Source organism: Natator depressus, chromosome 1 (assembly GCF_965152275.1).
Source record: "Natator depressus isolate rNatDep1 chromosome 1, rNatDep2.hap1, whole genome shotgun sequence".
NCBI classification, from domain to species: Eukaryota; Metazoa; Chordata; order Testudines; family Cheloniidae; genus Natator; species Natator depressus.
In genome coordinates, this window is record NC_134234.1 from 96,052,921 (window position 1) to 96,068,735 (window position 15,815).

The 15,815-nt window shown below is 40.8% G+C and overlaps 1 protein-coding gene across 1 annotated transcript in view; it reads right to left on the minus strand.

Moving 5' to 3' along the window:
- Positions 1-15,815, minus strand: part of UGGT2 (UDP-glucose glycoprotein glucosyltransferase 2) — a 297,148-nt gene that overhangs the window by 134,052 nt on the left and 147,281 nt on the right. Inside the window, exons 19-22 of the mRNA XM_074962719.1 lie at positions 15,660-15,758; positions 14,199-14,293; positions 10,376-10,582; positions 6,508-6,639 (exon numbers count right to left, since the gene is read on the minus strand). Coding sequence (XP_074818820.1) covers positions 6,508-6,639; positions 10,376-10,582; positions 14,199-14,293; positions 15,660-15,758 — 533 coding nt within the window. The remainder of the gene's footprint in view (positions 1-6,507; positions 6,640-10,375; positions 10,583-14,198; positions 14,294-15,659; positions 15,759-15,815) is intronic.

Genomic DNA, 15,815 nt, shown 5'->3' on the forward strand with positions numbered 1-15,815 from the left:
TAGTGATCAATGGCTCCATGTCTAGTTGGCAGCCGGTGTCAAGTGGAGTGCCCCAGGGGTCAGTCCTGGGGCCGGTTTTGTTCAATATCTTCATAAATGATCTGGAGGATGGTGTGGATTGCACTCTCAGCAAATTTGCGGATGATACTAAACTGGGAGGAGTGGTAGATACGCTGGAGGGGAGGGATAGGATACAGAAGGACCTAGACAAATTGGAGGATTGGGCCAAAAGAAATCTGATGAGGTTCAATAAGGATAAGTGCAGGGTCCTACACTTAGGATGGAAGAATCCAATGCACCGCTACAGACTAGGGACCGAATGGCTAGGCAGCAGTTCTGCAGAAAAGGACCTAGGGGTGACAGTGGACGAGAAGCTGGATATGAGTCAACAGTGTGCCCTTGTTGCCAAGAAGGCCAATGGCATTTTGGGATGTATAAGTAGGGGCATAGCGAGCAGATCGAGGGACGTGATCGTTCCCCTCTATTCGACACTGGTGAGGCCTCATCTGGAGTACTGTGTCCAGTTTTGGGCCCCACACTACAAGAAGGATGTGGATAAATTGGAGAGAGTCCAGCGAAGGGCAACAAAAATGATTAGGGGTCTAGAGCACATGACTTATGAGGAGAGGCTGAGGGAGCTGGGATTGTTTAGTCTGCAGAAGAGAAGAATGAGGGGGGATTTGATAGCTGCTTTCAACTACCTGAAAGGGGGTTCCAAAGAGGATGGCTCTAGACTGTTCTCAATGATAGCAGATGACAGAAAGAGGAGTAATGGTCTCAAGTTGCAATGGGGGAGGTTTAGATTGGACATTAGGAAAAACTTTTTCACTAAGAGGGTGGTGAAACAATGGAATGCGTTACCTAGGGAGGTGGTAGAATCTCCTTCCTTAGAGGTTTTTAAGGTCAGGCTTGACAAAGCCCTGGCTGGGATGATTTAATTGGGAATTGGTCCTGCTTCGAGCAGGGGGTTGGACTAGATGACCTTCTGGGGTCCCTTCCAACCCTGATATTCTATGATTCTATGATTCTCGTCCACTGTAACCCCTAGGTCTTTTTCTCCAGAACTGCTGCCGAGCCATTCGGTCCCTAGTCTGTAGCGGTGCATGGGATTCGTCTGTTCTAAGTGCAGGAATCTGCATTTGTCCTTGTTGAACCTCATCAGATTTCTTTTGGCCCAATCCTCCAATTTGTCTAGGGCCCTCTGTGTCCTATCCCTACCCTCCAGCATATCCACCTCTCCTCCCAGTTTAGTGTCATCTGCAAACTTGCTGAGAGTGCAATCCACACCATCCTCCAGATCATTAATGAAGATATTGAACAAAACCGGCCCCACGACCGACCCTTGGGGCACTCCACTTGGTACCGGCTGCCTACTAGACATGGAGCCATTGATCACTACCCGTTGAGCCCGACAATCTAGCCAACTTTCTATCCACCTTATCGTCCATTCATCCAGCCTATACTTCTTTAACTTGCTGGCAAGAATACTGTGGGAGACCATGTCAAAAGCTTTGCTAAAGTCAAGGAACAACACGTCCACTGCTTTCCCCTCATCCACAGAGCCAGTTATCTCATCATAGAAGGCAATTAGATTAGTCAGGCATGACTTGCCCTTGGTGAATCCATGCTGACTGTTCCTGATCACTTTCCTCTCATGTAAGTGCTTCAGGATTGATTCTTTGAGGACCTGCTCCATGATTTTTCCGGGGACTGAGGTAACACTGACTGGCCTTTAGTTCCCAGAATCCTCCTCCTTCCCTTTTTTAAAAATGGGCACTACATTAGCCTTTTTCCAGTGTTCCGGGACTTCCCCCGATCGCCATGAGTTTTGAAGTTTGAAGTTTTGAAGATAATGGCCAATCACATCCGCCCACTCCTTTAGCACTCTCGGATGCAGCGCATCCGGCCCCATGAACTTGTGCTCATCCAGCTTTTCTAAATAGTCCCGAACCACTTCTTTCTCCACAGAGGACTGGTCACCTCCTCCCCATGCTGTGCTGCCCAGTGCAGTAGTCTGGGAGCTGACCTTGTTCGTGAAGACAGAGGCAAAAAAAGCATTGAGTACATTAGCTTCTTCCACATCCTCTGCCACTAGGTTGCCTCCCTCATTCAGTAAGGGGCCCACACTTTCCTTGACTTTCTTCTTGTTGCTAACATACCTGAAGAAACCCTTCTTCTTACTCTTAACATCACTTGCTAGCTGCAACTCCAGGTGTGATTTGGCCGTCCTGATTTCACTCCTGCATGCCCAAACAATATTTTTATACTCTTCCCTGGTCATTTGTCCAATCTTCCACTTCTTGTAAGCTCCTTTTTTGTGTTCAAGATCAGCAAGGATTTCACTGTTAAGCCAAGCTGGTCGCCTGCCATATTTACTGTTCTTTCTACACATCGGGATGGTTTGTTGGTTTGTCCCTGTAACCTCAATAAGGATTCTTTAAAATACAGCCAACTCTCCTGGACTCCTTTCCCCCTCATGTTATTCTCCCAGGGGATCCTGCCCATCAGTTCCCGGAGGGAGTCAAAGTCTGCTTTTCTGAAGTCCAGGGTCTGTATTCTGCTGCTCTCCTTTCTTCCCTGTGTCAGGATCCTGAACTCGACCATCTCATGGTCACTGCCTCCCAGGTTCCCGTCCACTTTAGCTTCCCCTACTAATTCTTCCCGGTTTGTGAGCAGCAGGTCAAGAAGAGCTCTGCCCCTAGTTGGTTCCTCCAGCACTTGCACCAGGAAATTGTCCCCTACCCTTTCCAAAAACTTCCTGGATTGTCTGTGCACTGCTGTATTGCTCTCCCAGCAGATATCAGGGTGATTGAAGTCTCCCATGAGAACCAGGGCCTGCGATCTAGTAACTTCCGTGAGTTGCCGGAAGAAAGCCTTGTCCACCTCATCCCCCTGGTCTGGTGGTCTATAGCAGACTCCCACCACAACATCACCCCTGTTGCTCACACTTCTAAACTTAATCCAGAGACTCTCAGGTTTTTCTGCAGTTTCATACTTGAGCTCTGAGCAGTCATACTGCTCCCTTACATAGAGTGCAACTCCCCCACCTTTTCTGCTCTGCCTGTCCTTCCTGAACAGTTTGTATCCATCCATGACAGTACTCCAGTCATGTGAGTTATCCCACCAAGTCTCTGTTATTCCAATCACATCATAATTCCTTGACTGTGCCAGGAATTCCAGGTCTCCCTGCTTGTTTCTCAGGTTTCTTGCATTTGTGTATAGGCACTTGAGATAACTTTCTCATCGTCCCTCTTTCTCAGTATGAGGCAGGACCCCTGCCCTCTCGCGCGCTCCTGCTCGTGCTTCCTCCCAGTATCCCACTTCCCCACTTACCTCAGGGCTTTGGTCTCCCTCCCCCGGTGAACCTACTTTAAAGCCCTCCTCACTAGGTTAGCCAGCCTGCTTGCGAAGATGCTCTTCCCTCTCTTCGTTAGGTGGAGCCCGTCTCTGCCTAGCACTCCTCCTTCTTGGAACATCATCCCGTGGTCAAAGAATCCAAAGCCGCCTCTCTGACACCACCTGTGTAGCCATTCGTTGACTTCCACGATTCGATGGTCTCTATCTAGGCCTTTTCCTTCCACGGGGAGGATGGACAAGAAGACCACTTGCGCCTCAAACTCCTTTATCCTTCTTCCCAGAGCCACGTAGTCTGCAGTGATCCGCTCAAGGTCATTCTTGGCAGTATCATTGGTGCCCACGTGGAGAAGCAGGAAGGGGTAGCAATCTTAGGGCTTGATGAGTCTCGGCAGTCTCTCCATCACATCGTGAATCCTAGCTCCTGGCAAGCAGCAGACTTCTCGGTTTTCCCGGTCGGGGCAGCAAATAGATGACTCATCATCCCCATCAGTTGTGAGGAGGTTCTCATCAAACGCTTCATGAGAAATAATCTAAGGCTAGTTTTTCTTGCCTTCCGTGTCCTCTTAGAAAAAGAACAGCAGATGGAGCACCTATTGGGGATATGCCCGTCTCTAAGGCAAAAGAGTCACATCTTTCAGCTGCATCACAAGAAGGACAAGTTTTGAAGCCTAAGGACATCACATCAGTCACCTCAGCTAAATTATGGTACTGGGGAAGTCCCTATTTCTAAAAGGTTATCTATTTCTTTATTTATTTTTCAAACTAACAGGCATTAAATTAATACCAAAAATCACACTAACTATACTATCTACATGAAAATACTAATTATTTATATATACAAAATGGATTTAAGTGTCACAGTGTGCAAGAGAAGTGGTATGGCTGGGCCACTGGTTCTGTGCTACCAACAAATCTGTCAAAATTGAGAACAGGAGGCTGAAGTTGAGACTGATCCTCTGACGAAGAGATCTGTCTTCCTGTTTTATGTTTGAGATGCCTATTGATAGCTAGATAGGATTGCTGAGGATGAGACTGACATCTCCTCTGAACAAAAGAAAGGACTTGGGTACTGGTGTATTGTGTCTGGTGGCAGAAGACCCAAAAAACATAATCTCTTCTTTAAGGCAGGTACTGATAGTACCACAGACCTTGCAACTGACCTTGCTATGGTCTCATCAGTTTTGTTACCTGACAATCCTTCCCCTTCAAAGGAAAGATCTTCTCTTACCTGCACATCAGAAGAGAATACAGTCTTGAAGAACCACCACACTGGGTCAGACCAATGGTCCATTTAGCCCAGTTTCCTGTCTTCCAACAGTGGCCAGTGTAAGGAATGCTTCAGAGGGAATGAACAGAACAGGCAATCATTGAGTGATCCATCCCATCATCCACTCCTAGCTTCTGGCAATCAGAGGCTAAGGAATTCCAAAGTATGGGGTTGCATCCCTGACCATCTTGGCTCAGAGCCATTGATGGACCTATTCTCCATGAACTTATTTAATTCTCTTTTGAACCCTGTTATAGTTTTGGTCTTCACAGCATCCAATGGCAATGAGTTCCACAGGTTGCCTGTGTGGTGTCTGAAGAAATACTACCTTTTGTTTGTTTTAAACCTGCTAACTATTAATTTTATTGAGTGATCTGGATTATTGTGTTAGTGAAGGAGTAAATAATACTTCCTTATTCACTTTCTCCACAGCAGTCATGATTTTATAGACCTCTATCATCTCCCCTTAGTCAGATGAAAAGTACCAGTCTTTTTGATCTTTCCTCTTACAGACGCTCTATACCCTTAATCATTTTTGTTGCCCTTCTCTGTACCTTTCCAATTCTAATATATATTTTATGAGATGAGCTGACCAGAACCGCATACAGTATTCTAGATGTAGGCATACCATGGATTTATGTAGTGGCATTATGATATTTTCTGTCTTATCACCTATTCCTTTCCTAATAGCTCCTAACATTCTGTTAGCTTTTTTGACTGCCACTGCACATTGAACAGATCTTTTCAGAGAATTATCCACAATGATTCCAAGATCTCTTTCTTGAGTGGTAATAGCTGATTTAGACCAAATCATTTTGTATGCATAGTTGGGATTATGTTTTCTAATGTGCACTACTTTGCATTTATCAACATTGAATTTCATCTGCCATTGGTTACCCAGTCACCCAGTCTTGTGAGATCCCTTTGTAACTCTTCACAGTCTGCTTTGGACTTAACTATCTCGAATAATTTTGTATCATCTGAAAATTTTGCCACCTCACTGTTTACCGCTTTTTCCAGAAAATTTATGAATACATGAAACAACACTGTTCCCAGTACAGACCCCTGGGGGACACCACTATTTACCTCTCTCCACTCTGAAAATTGACCATTTATTCCTACCCTTTGTTTTCTGTCTTTTAATCAGTTACTGATCCATGAGAGGACCTTCCGCTATCTCTCTCCGGACAAGAGGGAAGTCACAGATCTAGCTGCTGCTTCAGAGGCAACTACCATCTAGCACTACTAATAAAATCTTTTTACAATAACAATTTGAAAGAAATGAAGGATAAAAACAAGAAGTCCCGCAGGCACAGCAAAGACTCAAATTTCCACACCTAGTCATACTAAGAAAACTAAAAAAGAATGGCAATGGTTGGGCCTCCCTGGCCCTTTGATAGCCTCCAGAATATTTAAAAACCTCAGACTGAGAACTGTTGAGCAAGTTATACAAATACACATTTTTATAAAAGAATTTTGGAAGGGATATAAACCCTCACACTATGGCATAAGACAACCTCTAACTATTGGAGTTTGGAGGAAACCTTCCCTGGAGGCAGGTGATCCCATAACTACTATTGCAGAGTTTCTCATATATTCTTTTCACATATCTGGACACTGTCAGAAAACAAGATACTGAACCGGATGGACGCCTGGTCAATTCCAGCATGGCATATCCTATGTTCCTGAGTAGTTAATGACTGCAAATGAAATCCGTAATAAAGAACTACAGAAAAAACAAGCAAAAGCGAGTATACATTCTAGCCACACACTGTGGAGAGTAAGAAAGTAATATAATACATTACCTTAGCATTACATAAAAGTTCAAGGAGAGGAGGAGAACATACATGGAGAATAAGAAAATGGACTGTTTTTTTACTTACCCTCCCATTGCTGACAACAGCCATTTGCCCAGGAAGCAGTTTAAGAACTTCTTGACAGAACATTTGGTGAGTTTGAATTATATCCATTCCTATAGTGTTGTATTTCTTCTCAAAAGTACTGTCATCCATTCCCTAAAGCAGAAGAAAGGTGTAATGTGTAAGATTGTGGCCAGATTCAGCAAAAACAAAATACAGTGATAGTCAGCCAGGGTTTTCTTCAAACTGTTTATAACAAAACTCTAAACAAGATAAAAGCAAGAGAGAACTCCTCCAGCCTTAGCTTCAGACCAGTCATATAACCCTGGGAGTGAAGCCCTACATATCTACATTCCTCTGTGTCTCTCCCAAGCAACTAATTTGTACTTCTTTCTCCTTGAGCAACAGCACAACAGAAGAACCAGGCTGAGCCTGAGTTTAAGCACTTTTTGACCAGGAAGTGCTCAGAACACTGTCACACAAAGAATCATGAATCTTGCAATGAAGTCCACTATTCTGTTAATTTACCCTATCTTGCGCTCTTAATCAGAAAAAATGGATTATGAAGTGGAAAAATAAAATTTCTCAACAACAAAAATGACAGTTACTCACTTGTAACTGGAGTTCTTTGAACTGGACTCTACGTATTCACACTTGTAGGATGAGCTGATCAGGTGCAGTTTAGAGGGTGACATTTTAATTAGCAGTGCCTGATGGAGTGCCATAAAAGGAGGCATAGCACTCCAGCCACCTCAGTTCCTTCCGCATCTTCCTCAGGTCCTGTTTGGAAATCAGGACTCAGAGAAACAGGGCTAAGGTGTGGCAGTATACATATGCAGGGTCTGGATACAGGTGAGTAATATTAATTTCTTCTTTGAGTAGCTTCTGCATATTCCCACTCCTGGGATAGTTTAGCTTTCAGTAATCCCATTACATGGATTCCCAATTAAAAAGTGATTAAAGAACTGGCCTGCCAAATCTAGCACTTGATCTTGATGCCAAATTTAGTGGATTATGTTTAGTAAAAGTATGGATGGAACTCTATGTTGCAGCCTTACATATTTCAATAAGTGGGACAGGTCTTTTAAATGCCATAGGCACTTCTTTGACTTTAGTGGAATTGGACCTTATTCCCTTCTGGGGAAGAGATTATTACTAATTTATAAAACTCATGAATACACACTCTAACCCACTTAGAAACTGTGCAGTAACACTTGGCCTTTTTTACTACCCGAAAAAGAGACAAAAAGTCTAGGCTGTCTAAACTCTTTAGTTCTGTTCAGACAGCAGGCTAATGTCATTTTGCATCTAGGGTATGCAATTTAGACTGACCTGATGACTATGTGATCTCAGGAAAAGTATAGGTAAATTGACAGACTGATTAATATGAAAGTCAGTAACCATCTTAGGTAAGAATTTTGGGTGAGGTGAGGGCCTAATACTACTTTATCTTCATAAAAACTGTGAATAATGGGTCAGCCATTAATGCTTGTAGTTCACAGACTCTTGTTGCTCAAGTAATAGCCATTATGAAAACTGTCTTAATAGACAACTAAAAAAAGAACATTCACTCATTGGCTCAAAAGGCTGTTTTATGAAGTGAAAAAGAACCAAATGAAGGTTTCAAAAAGGTGTACGGACTTTAATTGGAAGATAAAGGTTAAATAATTCTTTAAGAAACTTCTTAACCAAAACTTGAGTAAACCGTGATTTATCAATACCCAAATACAATGCAGATTAGTGTAACCACATACAAGATAACAAAAGATAAGCAGATTTCATATATAGTAAGTAACCTAATATGGACTGAACTGGTGCCATATGTGGAACAATATTATTATTATCTGCTCATAATAAAACCCTTTTTCATTTGCTAATATAACATGCATATGTAGACCCTTTCCTGTTATTAGGTAAAAACCTTTGCACATCTACAGAACAAGTCCACTCTGTAGCCATTAAAATTCTATCACCCACATCATGAGGTGGAGTGAACACAAGCCCAGATGATAAACTTGTCCTTTCTGGGGGGTGTAAGTCTGGAAAAAGGGACACAAGACTCCTCTGAAGAGTTGAAGCACATTGGGAAATAATGGTTAATTAAGTAACTGGTTCTTCAAGATATAGTTTGTATGGATCTCATTCTAGGTGGCCATAAGCCTCATGTTGGTTTTTTTTTATAACAGTTTCCATTGGGACCATGCATGTGCCCTGTGTTTTCTCACACTCCTGTACAAAAGCATCAAGGGCAGGACAACAAAGACCTTTCTTCAGTTCCCTCAAAATTTGAAGCCCATATTGTTGAGCACCACAAAAGAAGGGATGGAGGTTGGGTCATGGGATCCACATTGACAACAACATCTCAAAGAACCACGGTTCTAATCATAAAAAGGTACTGAAGACCAGACCCCAGCCAAATCACGAAGCTGTTCCTGGACATGGCAGAAAGGAACTGAGGTGGCCAGAATGCCACATCCATTTGTATAGCCTCACATTCAAAATGTCTGCTAATGCTGAGGGGAGATGGGAAGGGGGCATAAGCACTCTAACAGGCACTGCAAGTTGAAGTTCCACTGCCTAAGGAGCATACAATCAATGCATCCCATAAATGGAAATATACAGAGGCCATGTGAACAACTTCCAAATATATTCTTGAACAGCTTTCCTAATTAAAAAAATTGAAGTACATAGCTGTTTTTGAAACCAGCATTGTAGTCTGCAGCTGTTACTTGGTGGCTAACATCTACCATACAAGTGACCTCTCACTCTGAATTGCTGACTGTGTTTCAAGTCAGTAATAATATAAGAAAACATTTTAAACACATTAATGTATTTTCCCTGCTTTGAGGTCAACAGACATGGAAAATGATTGCTGGAAGTTAAATAATTGAAGCTCTTTTTAATTTCAGTTGCATCAGTCCATGAAGATCATCACTATCATTGCTAAGAATATGATTTAGTCATAGAAGTCGCAGATTCCGTGACTTTACCAGATCTCCATGACTTCTTTGGCTTCAGCTGTCCGTGGCTGCAGTCAAGGCCAGGACTGTGCACCCCCCTACCCTGCCCCAGTTGCAGCCAGAGCTGTGCACCCCTACTCCGCAGCTGTGGCTGGAACTGGGGCTGTGTGCCCCCATCCTGCGGCTGGAGACAGGACTGTGCACTCCAGTCCTGTGACTTTGGCCGGGGCTGGAGCCAGGGTTATATCCCCCCACAACCCATGACAGTGGGGCTTGGGCTGTCAGTCGCCCCCACCATGGGGGTCTAGCTGTCATTCTTCTCCCTCTCCTTCCTCTCTCCCACCCGGCAGTTATTTTTGGCAAAAGTCACGGACAGGTCACAGACTCCTGTGAATTTTTGTTTATTGTCTGCGACCTGTCCGTGACTTTTACTAAAAATAACCACGAAAAAATCTTAATCTTAATCATTGCTCAATAAATTCAATACTCAATGTTTACAATAGAAGTAAGGTAACTTTTGGATTAAGCTGATAATTCTTTCACATAGGAGTTCCAAATTTAGTGTTTAAAAAGTGCAAATCAAGAAATGCCTTTAAAAAAATCAGTGATGATTAGAGCTATTTGGCTCTCAATGACCTGATAGCCACATTGTTCAGTAAATTGTGTTTTATTATTTTTCATAATAGAAAGATCTTTCAAAATACAAACAACATACCCCAGTAACTGTACTTAAGAACAATTATTTTATGGTTAAAATCACTTTTTTTGACCCATGCTTTATGACACCAGGCAATAGGAAGCTATTCTCAGCTAGAAATGTGCCACCTATCATATACTGAAGTAAAGTATCTATGAAAAGAAAAAAAGTAATGAGCAATAGTTTATATAAATACATCAAGTGACTATTATTTAATAAAATGTTTTTTACTGACCGGAACAAGCAATTTCTTAATTTTAGTTCCTCTAGCAAGGGCTTTTGCTGACTCCTCCTTAGCTATCTTACTTAGGAAACTTTTTAAGCTGCTGTTTTTCTGCGTTAAAAAGGCGGTCAAAATTGCCCTTGCAATAGCTGTGTTATCTTCCGTTATTTTTGATATTGGATTGTTCACAATCCCAAGCCGCGTATGACTACTTGTTTTCTGCAGACAAAGAAAAATATATAATTACAATCTCATAATTTAAACTACTCACACCTGATGTTTAACTATTTATCATTTTAGTTGTCTGTGCAGTGAAATATCCTTAGAACAGTGGTTCTCAACCTTTCCAGACTACAGTACCCCTTTCAGGAGTCTGATTTGTCCTGCAAACCCCAAGTTTCACCTCACTTAAAAACTACTTGCTTACAAAATCAGACAAAAATACAAAAAAGTGTCACAGCACTTGCTTATTTCTCATTTTTACCATATAATTATAAAATACATAGATTGGAATATAAATATTCTACTTACATTTCAGTGTGATACTTACCATACAATAGTATATACAGCAATATAAACAATTCATTGTCTATATGAAATTTTAGTTTGTACTCACTTTGCTAATTCTTTTTATGTAGTCTGTTGAAAAACTAGGCAAATATCTAGATGAGTTGACATACCGCCTGGAAGACCTCTGTGTACCCCAAGCGGTACACCTACCAGTGGTTGAGAACCACTGCCTTAAAGTGTTTATTTTTGGCTATTAGTTTTAATGAAAAATATATGTGTGACTGCTAAACTTAGACTTTCAGTTAGCAATAGAAAAGGCAGCTAGTAGGCAGATATTTACCCTGTAACAAATATTTTAAAAACAAGATATTCTTCATGGAATGACTACTTTTGGCTACTCTGACAGTTCAGTAGGGAGTACATTTTAATTAGTGTTAATTATATGCCATATTTCACTTGCATAACTTTCAAAAATGGCTCAATGGATTTTCTCAAATTTCTCTGAAAGATTTAACTTCAGCAGAGAATAAACTTGAGAAATTTCACTTAATTATCCCCTGAATTTTGATAATAAATCAGAAAGAAAATCTTAAATACTTATTAAAGACAGTGATGACACACAAGGCTATGGAGGAAGAGACTGATAAGAAATTATTCTTTAGATAGGAGTGAGTAAGTACAGGCTGATCAGGTGACTTTCTTGTCCTCTAAAATCAAGGAGAAGCAAATGAAATGTATTGCAGTAAAGGATTAAATCAGTGGCATTCAAATTGTGGCCTCTGAGGCTCTAAATTGTAGCCCTTGACTGTGTTAAAAAGAAAATCTGTATCTGATTATTAATTATAAATGTGTATCCTGAACTGTGCCCTGTGATTTCAAAAAGGAAATGCCCAAGTGGCCATACTCCAGCTAGGATAGGAGGAGAGCAACACATTCTGGCCACTCTCACTCCCTACCTCTGATGCCCCTTATGCCAGGGACTGTGAGAAGTGAGGTGTAGCAGCTGCTTACTCCAGCTCCACATCCTCTCAGGCAGCGGTGGGCAACCTGCGGCCCATCAGGATAATCTGCTGGCAGGCCGCAAGACAGTTTGTTTACATTGACCGTCCGCAGGCACGGCCACCGGCAGCTCCCAATGGCTGTGGTTTGCTATTCCTGGCCAATGGAAGCTGCGGGAAGCTGCACAGGCTGGCCGCCGCTTCCCACAGCTCCCATTTGCCGGGAGCGGCGAACTGTGGCCCCTGGGAGCTGTGAGCAGCCGTGCCTGTGGACGGTCAATGTAAACAAACTGCCTCGCAGCCTGCCAGCGGATTACCCTGATGGGCTGCGTGCGGCCCCCAGGCTGCCCACCATTGCTCTAAAGGACTCTACTTGGTGATGGTTTCCACTCCCCTTGTGCTTTCCTGAATGGAGTCAAAGGATTGGAACAGGGCAGAGAATCTTCCCCAAAGTACTGATGCAGTTCCTTGACCTTTTCAAACAATATGTTTGGCCATCAGGCTGAAAATTTTGGACACCACTAGACTGAATGATTCATACAGAAAAGGGGATTTATCCAGATCAATCCCTCTCCTAGTCAACTACAGCATCTCCCACGTGGAATTTTTTGTTAGTTAGTTTGGTATTTTTAATAGTATTTCATGTATTTGAGTTGTGGGATGCAGGCTATATAGAACATGGAGCATCACTTGTTTTAAGTTACTCTCTCTTTTTTTTTTCTCCTGTTCTAGGATTTCTGCCTCTATGAGTTTTTTTTTTTTTCCTTCTGGTGCCAGGAAACTGATAGACAGTTCTGACACCTTTCCCTCTTTCTCCATCGTAAATACCAATACAAGAAAAGCTCCATTTTCCCTCCTGGAGCTTACATGTGCACTAGATACTGGACTCATCAATGATTAGTAAATTTACTTTTATTAATTTCATTTTTTTCTTTATATCTTTTGCCATTCTCTTTCATTGGATACTTATTTCCCTACTCACAGCATTCGTTTTATCTCACCCACACCTAACACATGTCAAATTTTAAAGTTAAGGACATGTTATTGTTTGTGAAAGGTGCTAGAATAAGAACCCTGAGATTAAAGTCTACAAAACAGACACAGCCTAGACACAGATAGTTAGCTTCTTAATGCTGCCACGCCAATCTGTTTCAACCCTGACTGACAATAACTACCTTTAGCAGAGCTCAAGTAACTCATTCTCCATGCTCATTCAATCCTTGCCTTCTTCTCTGTGATTACCAATAATGGAATCAATTAGTGAAAATTGCTGTTAGTCTTTAATCCATGAAGAAGTTACCAAGTCATTTCACGTAGGCCAGTCACCCTCTGGATGGCAATGACTCTTGCTGATTACAAACACTGACCATATTTGAAACTAGCAACCTACATTTGAAACAGTCTGTATCCCAGTTCTTCAATCCATCTAATTACTTCTCTGGGTAGCTATTCAACCAGGAATATAGGGAAATGAGAAGTAATAGAGGTAGTCCTGACATCTATACTGTATGCTATAATTTCTCCACTGATAATTAGGTGTGGCTATGTCTACACTATGAGCTAGGGGTGTTATTCCCAGCTCATACACACATATTCTCACTATCAGAGTATAAATAGGGGTGTAGCCACAGTAGCATGGCCAGCAGCAGCAGAAGCACAGATCAGATCTGCCCAAATTCCATGGGAACGTATATGGCATGGCTTAGCCATGCTGCCGCTTTCACGGCTACAGTATTATTATTATACGCTAGCTCTTATCGAGGTAGCATGAGTATATGTATGCAAGCTTGAATCACCGCTCTAGCTCACAGTGCAGCCATAGCTTTTGATTGCAAATTTTAGAGGTAAAGAATTAAAATTTGTGTTACAGTTTACTTCACAAGTAAAACATTTTGTCCCCGCTTCTAAACAATCCAAAAAGAGTTTGGAAAACGGACAGAGATCATCATTTAAGAAACTTCCAAAGGAGATGGATTGAATAATTCTCTCTTCTATATGACCCAGAAAGTCCCTTTTGCTATTGATGTTCTTATGGCATTTACTTGCAGTCCTTTAAATCCTGTTGGAAATACCACAGAACTAACAGAAATAAGCAATCTCAAATGCAGAAGACTCTTCACATTTCCATGAAACTAATTATTAGTCTATTAAAACGTTATATTATTTTACTAAGTCTGCCACTAAGTATTCTAAATCTTTGTTTCTTAAATTAGATTACTTTCATATCTGCTATAATTTAATAAACAGAGTTGTGGACAGTATTCATATTCTCCATAATCGCAGATACTAAAAACATTATTTTCTAATAGGAATCGTTAGAAACTCACCAGGTGTTTCAAAGCTTTAGAAAGCAGATGTCTCCCCGATGGCTTGTCAAAATCAGCAATAATCCAGATGGTAACTGCATATATTACATCTTCATCTGAAAATAACAAATAACCCAGTAAAATGATTTTATTCTAAAAAGTTTAAGTAGATGACAATATTTCCAAATAACAAAATCAAGGAAAGGCTCTCATCAATGTAACATAATCAGATGATAAACATCAATATTTATTTAATAAAGTTATTCTGTCTTGTGATGTACTGCTACACATTACTTCTTATCTAAATCACCACTGGTTGTGGTCTCTGCTCCTGCATGTTAGTGAGGTGGAAACTTATTTAAAATTCTAAATAGTATATTGTCTAGTGTTTCAATCTGAAGGTAAAAATATTCCAATATGCAAGAAAAAATATTCACCTAAGTTCAAAATAATATTTAAATTGCAGTGCCAAAAAAAATCCAAAGACAACAAAAAACCAAAAACCATCCAACAGCTACAGAAGCCAACCCTTTTATTCAGAGAGCAAGCACACAGATGAGTGCTAATCAATCAAAACATATTCTTCAGGAAACTTCAAGTAAGTCACTTCCTCTTCTCCAAAGACAGAGTTATAATAAATGTAGAGACTAAGCAGGGTAAACAGAGGAAAAAAAAAAAACAAATTCTGATCTTTAAAACAGGCAAAAGGAATTGAAAAAGTCAACATGGCATGAGCAGCAGCAATATACAAGTTAAGGGCTGGAGTACCTCCAGTAAATTTTAATATTAATAGATATTATAGAGAGGCTACTGCTTCTCCACAGATAATGTTCCAGAAAAGTTTCTGTTTTAAACTGAAATTCGCACCCTCCCTAAAATCCTCAAGTGAAGTCATATCAGCCTGAAAATCAGAGTTTGTGGAGAAGATCTGAAGTAATTTGAATAAGGAGTTCCCAAAACAAAGCACCGTAAATATTAAGCTGTTTTTGTAGGTGCAAAAGCCTTCTAATACTTTTTGCCTACATCTATAGGGGGGAAAAAACAGGGCATTAGACATGTGAATAACATGTGGTCAGATTCTTCTTTGGGAGTAATATTAAAGACAGATTTGAAAAATTAAGTAACAAAGCACTCTGTTACTTTTTTGGTTTCAAGTAATCAGATTATGTCTCCTGATTACTTTTTGCTTTAAAATAATCTAATACAATTAGGCCATTTTTTTAACAACTTTGATAGTGACTTCAAACCCATCATCAAACAAGCTTACTATCCCAAGAGATTTTGGATGTTGCATAAAAAACAAAAATCAGGGCTCACACAGATCCTTCTTAAACCAATCTTTCTATATATATTCACCTCAACCAACACTAACATTTCTTTATTATTCTGAGTTTACACATAACTACTGACTTGTATGCATTACTGCCATAATTGCAGGCAAACAGTATTACATAGTTAAAAGGTTGTACAAAATAAATTTACCTTTTTTTGTTAAATACTTCATGTTCTCTGAAATTACAGCACTCTTATCTTGTGAGTCCAAAAAGGAGAAAGTGGAGAAGTCTTCCACACCAACAGGAACTGCAAAGTTAAAATTATTATTTGTTACAATTAGGAGTTGAAAAAACTTGATAACAA